Source organism: Branchiostoma lanceolatum, chromosome 2 (assembly GCF_035083965.1).
Source record: "Branchiostoma lanceolatum isolate klBraLanc5 chromosome 2, klBraLanc5.hap2, whole genome shotgun sequence".
NCBI lineage: Eukaryota > Metazoa > Chordata > Leptocardii > Amphioxiformes > Branchiostomatidae > Branchiostoma > Branchiostoma lanceolatum.
The window spans coordinates 13959358-13969424 of NC_089723.1; the positions used below are offsets into that span (position 1 = coordinate 13959358).

General features: G+C 42.3%; 1 protein-coding gene across 1 annotated transcript; it reads right to left on the bottom strand.

Moving 5' to 3' along the window:
• Positions 1-8538: 8538 nt before the first annotated feature.
• Positions 8539-9364, bottom strand: LOC136427536 (tigger transposable element-derived protein 4-like). Its single transcript, XM_066416496.1, has 2 exons — positions 9047-9364; positions 8539-8860 (listed from the first exon to the last, which is right to left on the bottom strand). The coding sequence occupies exons 1-2, from the start codon at positions 9258-9260 to the stop codon at positions 8661-8663; spliced, it is 414 nt and encodes a 137-aa protein (XP_066272593.1). The 5' UTR covers positions 9261-9364; the 3' UTR covers positions 8539-8660.
• Between the last annotated feature and the right edge of the window lie 703 nt (positions 9365-10067).

Here is a 10067-nt window from a genome sequence, read left to right on the forward strand (position 1 = left end):
TCATCCGCTGCGAAACCTGAAGCATAGGGAATGGCAACAGTATTTAAAGGATATCACCAACTTCAAAGTACCAATGGAATGAATGAGAAATAAACAGAGGATACATGAGTTCTTACAGATACTAATATTGGGGTATAGCGTGTGCCAATTTGTCACGTTGTCGGAATATCTTTTGACCTGTTTGTGCTTAGTGTCGGTGCTCATTGACACTTCTGGGGCGCCAGGTTTCCATATCAAAACCAGAAAGTTGTTTTTTGCCAAACTCTTTTGAACTTTAACTGAGTAGCGCGTCCTGGAAACACACACCAATTCCGTCGAGCAATCAACATTCATATTAGTGCATAGTTTTTTTGCATTGGAGTTGAAAACAAATCCTCCTCATCCTAAATGAAAATCAAATCTTTCCTTCAAAAACAACCCAGCCTGAGATACATGTCGGTTTCTCCACGCTTTACACTTGTCCTAAAAACCTTGTTTCTTTAGGAAAGATACTCTTCTTTTAGAAACTGGTGAAATGGTCTGACGTAATATAATGGTGTTGTATTTAAGCTTTCCTTTTCTCACCCTTTTTGTGTTATCACAACGCCAAGGCGTTTGTACACCATTTACAGTATCGTACAACCTATCCATGGGAAATAGCTTACAATATTTACAGTTCGGACATACCCAATACTTCTCAAATTTGTCTCTGTCGATTCCTAACTCTTTCCATGTCATATACATGTACAGGTACAAGGGAGATAATCCCCTCAAACACTGTGGATCTATTCCAAACTCAAACACAGCATACAGGAATGACATGGGATGAGACAACTCATGGTCACTTATGTTTTGTTTGTTTGTTTGTTTGTTTGTGCCTTTATTTACCCTCGAAATATGCTCTAATCGGCCTTCAGGGCCGCTTTTCATAGAGGTCGAGATGAGGGGATGTCAAGGGGTCAACATAACAATAAATAACTAAAAGTTTTGTCAAACAAGGTGAATCGAAATTATATCAATAATACAAAGAAAATATAAATAATGAAATACACAAAAATATCAAATAATAATTCGTCAAGTCATTAGTCGATAAGTTTTTTTTTTAAATCAATACATTTTATTCTTCATATAATGTGACGTTGACATATTCAAGGCAGTGTACCAATGACAGGTTTTCTATCATGTCGCTCCTGGCGACTATTGCTCATTAAACATTCGGTGAAACAACGTGTTTTTATCCTGATAATCAAGGTTAACATTACAAAGATTTAAGTGTCAAAAAATGCAATAAGTATACTTATTATTTAATGACAAGTTTCGGTCTTGCAGCTTTTGTCGGGGGCTAAGCCGCCTTTACTGCAAAATTTTGTAGGTCCCTAATTAGGAGCTGTTGTTCTCAGTCTGAGATACTCCATTCTTACTCGATGCTATCTTCATCTTGTATTTCTTCTCCCTTCGACTCAGACGTATCACTTCCTACCTACAGCACGAAAATGGAAATGTGTTGTTTTTAATCATAAAAAAACAGGTAGTCATTTTTTTGTTGTCTCAGAAAGAAGAACAGATGGGGTGTATCCAAAAGTAGCAGAATGTATTTATTTCCACCCAGTTATATACTATAGAATCATTTAAGATTAGAACTACAGTTCCACGCCGTTAAGTTGTAAATGGAGGCGTCAATTTGGTTCCAAACTCACCTGTACTATCACTTCCGGTGCCATCACTGCTTGTGTCCGCAAATGGGTCAGGTATTTTTATGCCGCTGTACGCTTTGTCTTGATTCCTGTCGCCATTGCCCTGTTGTACTGCTGTAATACCCCTGCTTATGATATTGCCAAATATGTGCTCTTTCAGATTCTGCCGTTCGCAGTGGCCGTGCAACAGAACTTATTGTAAGTTGACTCAGTTAATGTCTGAGCCAGCTTCCTACTGCCAAGCCTAGACCTGTGCAAATGATAAATTCGATGCGTCAATATTTCAGACTGGTGCAAATAAAGTACAAGAAATTTGAGTGATGATTTAAGTTTAATAAGCTATTTCTCTTACTGACTTGAGATGTGTCTCTTCTCAAACATGGGACCTCAAGCTCCATTTTATGTCTTTACCGAGGGACGTCCTTAAAGTATAGCTGTGAAATCTGAAGCATAGGAAATGGCAACAGTGTTTAAAGGATATCATTGACCTCAAAGTACCAATGGAATGGATAAGACTGGGCTATTCTCGTCGTGAAAGCGTTGATTACTTGCTCTGATGGGTCCATGGAAGGGGTGCGGCCGCAGAAAGGGGTGCATGTTGGCAGGAACAGGTGATGGTGGAAGTATTTGTATAGGAGGGGCGGGCTGTGTGGCAGAGACAGTCCGGTGCTGGACCGGCAGGATGATTGGCTGTATCATCGCAATTTGATGTGGGAGGGCGGGCTGATTGGCCTGGAGTGGTGCGACGTTGTTGGCAGGCAGGGCGACCTGGGGCATTCATTGGCGTTTAAAATATAGCTGAGAAATCTGAAGCATAGGAAAGGGCAACAGTGTTTAAAGGATATCATTGACCTCAAAGTACAAATGGAATGGATAAGAATGGACTATTCTCGTCGTGAAAGCGTTGGTTACCTGTTCTGATGGGTCCATGGAAGGGGTGCGGCCGCAGAAGGGGGTGCATGTTGGCAGGAACAGGTGGCGGTGGAAGCATCTGTAGAGGAGGGGCGGACTGTGTGGCAGAGGCAGTCCGGGGCTGGACCGGCAGAATAATTGGCTGTATCATCGCAATTTGATTTGGAAGGGCGGGCTGATTTGCGTGGAGTAGTGCGGCGTTGTTGGAGGCAGGGCGAGCTGGGGTGGTTTGTGGTCGTGAACAGGGGGGTTGGCGGGATGGATGGGCTGGACTGGGGCATTCATTGGCGTTTATTTAGATATATCTATTGATATTTAGTGATGAAAATAATTCTACGCAAGAAATTCAGAATTTGAAGTTAAGTACAGTCTGGTTGTTTAACTCGACCACCTTCTCCATCCTTTCGTTGAAGTCCTCGCCCTCAGCCATCGTGAACCTAAAGAGAACAACCCACCTCAAAAAGGTACAAGTGAAGCGAACTGTTGCAGCGACCTCGAGTGAACATCGCCAGTTTGTTAAATGAAACATTTTTTTTTTAAATAAAGCAAACAAATCAACGGTGCAACATACACTGTACAGACAAATACAGATTATCCTGGCTATAGAAGGATTAGTTTGTCAAATGTTTCACTCCCTGCACCACAACATGCAAAAATGGACTGTCCCAAACTAAATATGGGCTGGTTTAAAGGTACTTTAGCCCAAACATGTATAATAGAACCTTTTGCCACCAAAAACGAACAATTGAATTTTTTTTTGTTTAGTCAGCTGATAGATAAGATCAGTACATCAACTTACATTATACAGGTGGTACGCCGCGACTTGGCCTCCTAGATCGTCTAGGGCCTCCTCTTACTCTGTTGTTCTTATCATGAAAGCGTTTATTCCCTGGCTGTTGTTAAAAAAGAATATGTAAACAGGTCAGTCAGCAACTGGGCACTTCGTGCCCTTTACCCACAATTCTACGATTGTGGCTGAAAAAGTCTGACAGCCAGAACTGGATGTCGTTTGTACGTGTTGATTGGACAAAGTGGGTCGAAAGGTGGGAAATATATTACACATGTACACACACACAGAAGGCTGCTATTGCACGGGTAATATGTAACCAATAAAAAAACATTACCATACACATACACAAATTTTCCAACATCACCCACTCTAACTTGTTCCTTCGTAATAATTGTGTCTCAAACCTTCCTTTATGGGACCGAAGGGGTGGTAGTCTGAGGTTTCCAAATCAGGTGATCATGAGTATGGAGGGTGAGTAAGAATGGATAAATACCTTCCTCATCCTGACGCTAGTGTAAGGCTTGGTATTGTCGTGCTAAAGGAGAACTTTTTTTAAATCTTCACGGTAGCAATATTTAACGGTGAGAGAAAAAATTGACATTTTCACGGTAGCAAGTGATTTACAGAATGGCTGTGTGATGGAATCAAAATTATTACAGCAGGTTTTTCACAGTGATGATAAGTTCACGATACAGAGTTCTGACATTACTGTGGAAACAGTGAACATGAAGTTACATTACAAAAAAAAAGAATTACTGTAATAAAACATGTTGACCATTGAAAAACAGCAGATATACAGTGAAAAGTCTTTACTCCATGTCTGCTGTTTTCCAATGAGTAAGCATGTCGCTGCGCCCTAATATTTTATTGTTCACAAAGTTGCCTTTGTGAACCATGCGTGCAGGGCTCTTTCGTTGGGAGCTTTGAGGGCCTTGCCCTGATTCATGTTATATGGAAGTAAACTGGCCGGAATTCCTGTTTCAGTACACAATATCAATTTTGCCTGCCAGATGTGTCTGTCAGTTATGAACTTCTTCAACTCCTCTGTTGTTGGAACAGTGTTCCCCAACATTTGCATCCTAAAGGAGAACTTTATCTGTATCTACAATTCTGGTCGAACTCTCCGAATTCTTGCTTTTAGTCTTTTATTGTTTATTGGTTTATTGGTAAAAGGACTCCAGTAGTGAGTACACGAGTGTACTACACTATTCTTCCTGGAGTCACATCATGTTGAACATACAGATTACATTGGGACACATACACATAACATAACATTACATGATATGTACATATTTACATCAATTTCACATTTCAAATTGCTACCATATCATAATGTTTGTGTCCATGTTTACTCTGTCTCTGATGTGTATTTTGAATGTGGATGGTACAGATGTTCTGATATGATATGGAAGAGCGTTGTATGATTTTGAGCACCGGTAGAGAAAAGACTTTGTTGCGGATGTCGTTTTAGGTTTTGGCAGTTTGAAATCGTTCCTTGTTGAAGATCTTGTGCTGTAAGTATGTTGGTCGGAAACGAGGTGTAGTTTACTGTGGAGAGTGGATGGTTGTTTGAAGAAGAGTATCTTATGGAAACTGCACATGTTATTGGTGAAAAGTCTTTCGGTCACAGTCTGCCATGATAACGCACAATTCATTTCCCTGACTGATATTCGGTTAGATCCCAGAATAAGTTTTGCCGCCTTATTCTGCATCACTTGCAGAGCATTGATGTTTTTTTGTGTGGTAGAAGTCCAAACCGCTGTGCAGTAGTCCAAGTGTGTCAAGGTGAGTGTTTCCGTCAACAATTTCAACAACGACTGGTCCAAATATGCCGCACTTCTTCTGATGGCACCCAAGGATCGAGCCATTTTCTTCGTCATTTCTTTTATGTGGAGGTCCCATGTAAGACATTGATCCAATGTACTCCCAAGTAGCTTCATAGTTGTAACCTGCTGTATTGGGCTCCCGTCAGCAGATAAGGTGAGTTCAGGTTTCTTTGACATTTTTGGTTTACTCCCAATCAACATACACTTGGTCTTTTTTGCATTCAAGAAGAGTTTGTTCAAACGCACCCATTCACATATGTTATTCATATCTGTCTGTAACTTAACCGTAACTGTATCAACTGATGGCGCACACGCATATGCTGATGTATCGTCTGCGTACATGGCGGGGGTGGTCTCCGTCACGGTAAGTGGCAAGTCGTTGGTAAAGATCGTAAACAACAAAGGACCAAGGCAACTCCCTTGGGGAACGCCACAATGTATCTCCCTGAAGGTTGAATTCGTGCCGTTGAAGTGTACACACTGTTTTCTCCCTGCCAAGTAGCTGCCCATCCAACCAACCGCTGTATCTGAGAACCCGTAGCATATCAGTTTTTGTAACAAATGGCTGTGGTCCACCAAGTCAAAAGCAGCGGAGAAATCCAGAAAGATGACCCCGACGATGTTCCCCTGGTCGATTTTACAATACCAGTCATCAACTAGTTGCAAGAGTGCAGTCCCAGTGGAGTGATGCTTTCTGTAGGCGTGCTGGTAAGGTGTCATCAGGGCGTTCCCTTGGAAATAGTCCGATATTTGAGAACTAACAACTTTCTCCATTACTTTGCTAAAAGCAGGCAGGAGACTAATTGGCCTGCTGTTCGGTCCGCTTAAACGAGCCGTTGCCGACTTGGCTAAAGGAACAACCTTGGCTCTTTTCCATGCCGTCGGATATACAGAGGTAGTAAGCGATAAGTTTGTAATGTAGCACAGTGGTCTTGCAATATGGTCGGCAGCTAACTTTAACAGATTGTTGTCGACTTGGTCTAGACCAGTAGCTTTCCCATCCGACAAAGCCAAAAGGTGTTTGCGGATCTGTTCGCAGTGTACCGGTTTGAACTGGAAACTACAGTCTTTTCCCGCCATGATCTTATCCCTTATCAGCCCGAGAAGGTCCCCGTCTGGTTGCGAGTCGAACCCCTCCCTCAGAGAGTTAACCTTCTGTGTAAAGAATGAATTGAAATAATCCGCTATGTCTCCGGCCTTTGTGAGGATCACTCCGTCACGTTCTACGGTACAGGCTGACCGAGAAGGTCCCCTGCCCATCATTCCATTTAGTGTTCTCCACATTTCCTTCGGGTTGTTTCTGGACTCCGCTATTTTAGATTTGAAAAACGCAGCTTTCTTTTTCCGGTTTAGTTTGACAGCTGTATTCCTTAGTTTCTTGTATATACTCAAATCTGAAGCAAGGCCTGTCGCAAGGGCTTCCCTTCTGGCGTCATCCCTGAGCCTCATTATTTCTCTGAGTTCGTCGTCCAGCCAACCTGCCGGGTTAGATCTAACAGTACGTTTTCTGACGGGAGCATGTTGATCAGCTACGTTGCAGAACATTGTTGTAAAGACGTCCAGTGCTTCATTTACGTCTGACTCGTCATATACAATGTGCCAAGGCACCATACTGATGTCGTGTTGAAAGTCGTCTGGGTGGAACTTGCTGTAGGACCTTTTGTAGACTACACGTGGTTGAGTCTTTGGGGCCTTAGTTTTCCTAGTCAAGTAGATGATGTTGTGGTCTGAAAAGCCCACAGGCGTTGATTTAGCTGATGTGCACTTTTCCTGGCAGTTTGTAAAAGTCAGATCAATGCAGGTAGCTGTTCTATGATTCCTCCTGTTAACTGCAATCCTGGTGGGGTCTGTCACCGTTTGAGAAAGGTTGCATCTTACTGCAGTTTGTGCTAAACGTTCCTTCAGTGAACACTCTGAGTTGGACCAGTCAACATTAAAGTCCCCTAGTACGAAGACCTCTTTGTTCGCGTCTGTTGCGTTGTCAATGGCATCCAGGATGCCGTCGAAATACTGAATGGAGGATCCAGGTGGTCTGTAAATACAGCTGATCAGCATTGGTTTGGACCGTGGCACATTAACCTCTAGCCACAACATCTCGATCTTATCATTTTCCAGTTCATTTCTTTCTTTCCAAGAGAACCCGTCTCGTATTAGAAAGGCCACACCCCCTCCATGCCGATTACGATCCTTCCTGACCACTGACCACCCATCGGGGCACAGTTCATTGTCGTTTACACTCGAGTCCAGGTGTGTTTCAGTCAGTGCAAGAATGTGAAAACTGTTCTGGTCCAGTAATCCCTGCAGTTCGTGGGTTTTATTTTTCCAGCTACAAATGTTCAGATGGCCCAGATGAATTCCCTTTTTAGGTAAGTGTAAGTCTGTTGGACCTGGATTGGTATCTATGTCTCCACAAAGAAGTATCAACACACACATGACTACTTTAACTGGACAATCGCAATTTGCATAACTCAGGTGTTGTTTACTTTTCGTGATTGGCACATGTGGGAACAGCGTACTTAGACAGTACTGGCCCATTGTTATACACATCTTTGGTACATGCTTAGTTTTTACAATAATCCAAGAACCATCATTAATCTCGTGTTTACTTAACTGACCGATACATTCATGTGTGCTATGAGATGAGCTATACACAGTTCTGGATATTGGTAGCAAGATTGAAAGACATACTATGTATACTGTGTACAGGCTGACGAGCGACGGCATTTTACTTGCAAATCTTCGGTGTTTGTAGCATTCAATAGCAGCAACTAATCTCTTACTCTTAGCTAGCTACACAAGTATAACAACAGTGATAGACATATAACCTTTGAGTGTTAACATTTCAATACATACTTCAGAGTACTTTATGTGTCCTCTTGGCAGTAAGTCAATATGAATCACTACTTCAGCATCCCAGAAGCCAGTCGCCATGATTTTTCCAGCTGACTTTCGTGTCTTGAATTTCTTGGGGATAGGAGAAGCTGGATGACGCCATTCCATCAACTGCTTTTTTTTCGGCTCAGGTTCATAATGATGAAGCTTTGTAATAAACCTTGTCAATAATGTTTTACAAACCACTGTATTAGGGAAGTCAACATAATTCAGACATAGTGTCTGCGAAGTTGCACTTTAAGAATAAAGTTTCAAATACTGCCGAGCTTGGCCATTGGCAATGTTATGAAATACAGTTTAACCTGTCTATAGTGGTCACTCAAGGGACTGAGCAAATTTGACCACTATGTCCAGGTGGTGGCATTTGACCACAAGCAATAAGTGACACAAGACTTTCAGTTTCCACTGAGATACAGTCTTTATTCATACACGTATATACATATCCAGTCCCTCCCCGAACCCTTCTTTCAAACAGAACCGTTTCATTTTGCCCAAACACTCCATGAACAGGGAAAAGTTCTTAACCTCATCTGCTTCATTGTCCTCCTCATCGTCGTCGTCATCCTCCTACTCCTCTGAGTTGTTCTCATCCAGCTGCTGTAGGATGGCTGAGGCTGTCTGGCTCCAGTCAATCCCGGTGGTGTCGCAGGTGGCCAGATCGTTGTCAATGGCTGCCAGCTCAGCGACGCCGCACCCGAACAAGTCCTGGGCCGACGCCTCAATGTCGGTGCTCTCTGGCTCAACTTCAGCCTCTTCCTGGGTGGCAACTGTGCAACACAAAGGAAAAAGTTTTAGGTTCATGCTCAGTCTTGTAATATCGGTCGTGTGTTGATAAAAATGGATGGAAAAGTGATAGTAAGACACATTAGAAACAAAACAAAAAACGCAGCTTGCAATAGCTTAAAATGTAGCTGAAATTGTACAAGAAAAGATTCAAGTAAACTTCGACTTACCAAGACTGGAAGTGGTCAAGCCCGCCTTCCCGATCGTCACCGGGGTCGTCTCTCTCCAGGCCTTGCCGATCCACAGGATGGCGTCTAGGACGGTTATCTTCTTAGCGATGTCGATCCCGGTGATCTCCTTGTCTTCCTGCAGCACCGTCAGGATCTTGTTTAGCTGAAGCTTGCGATACTTCAGCTTCACAGTCTGTATGATACCCTGGTCCATAGGCTGGAGTCTGCTGGTCGTGTTGGGGGGGAAAAACTTCAACTGGATGTTCTGGAGGCTGATGTTTGGGTGGCTTGGTGCGTTATCGGCGAACAGCAGGATCTTTCTTCAAGAGAATGAATATATCGACGATTGGATAACGTTTCTCAGTCAAGAGAATAAAGAGAATAATACGATGATCCTCTGACATCACCAGATAATGTGAGGGGACATTCATACTGCGCCCACTCAATCAGTCTTGAATTAAAAACTGAACATTTGACCCATTCAACATTGGCATATTCTAAAGAGGTTCGAATGAATGACTTATAAATACTTTTTCGTTTAAACTTAAAGTTTAAACTGTTATATTGAACTCTTTTTAGAACCTTTCGCAACCATCTGTGTAATATGTTTACTCCAGGATATGGCTGATGTCAAAGAATCACCTATATACTTATGATTATTCACAGATTTGATGCAAGTGTCTCCGAGGGAAAATGTGGATGAACAGGGGGATCACGTTTTCTTGAAGATTGAGTTCCATTAACCAGGTACTGGTCAAAGATAAAACCAGAACTAGGTATTGGAGATTTAAGAATGTGGTTTTCTACAATGTCAATCAGGGAACTTTCAATCATTACCTTCCATTTCGATCAAATCAGTCTGTGCCTCATTTTACGCTAAAAGTAGCTACTACAAACCTCTATGTAATGGAGCTTACAAATAACTTGGGTCAATGCTTAAATTTTTAAGACATACAATTTTTGTCACGTGTCCTTGTCCAGTGTTCCTTATTTCCAAGGCCAATATCTCTACAATAAGATT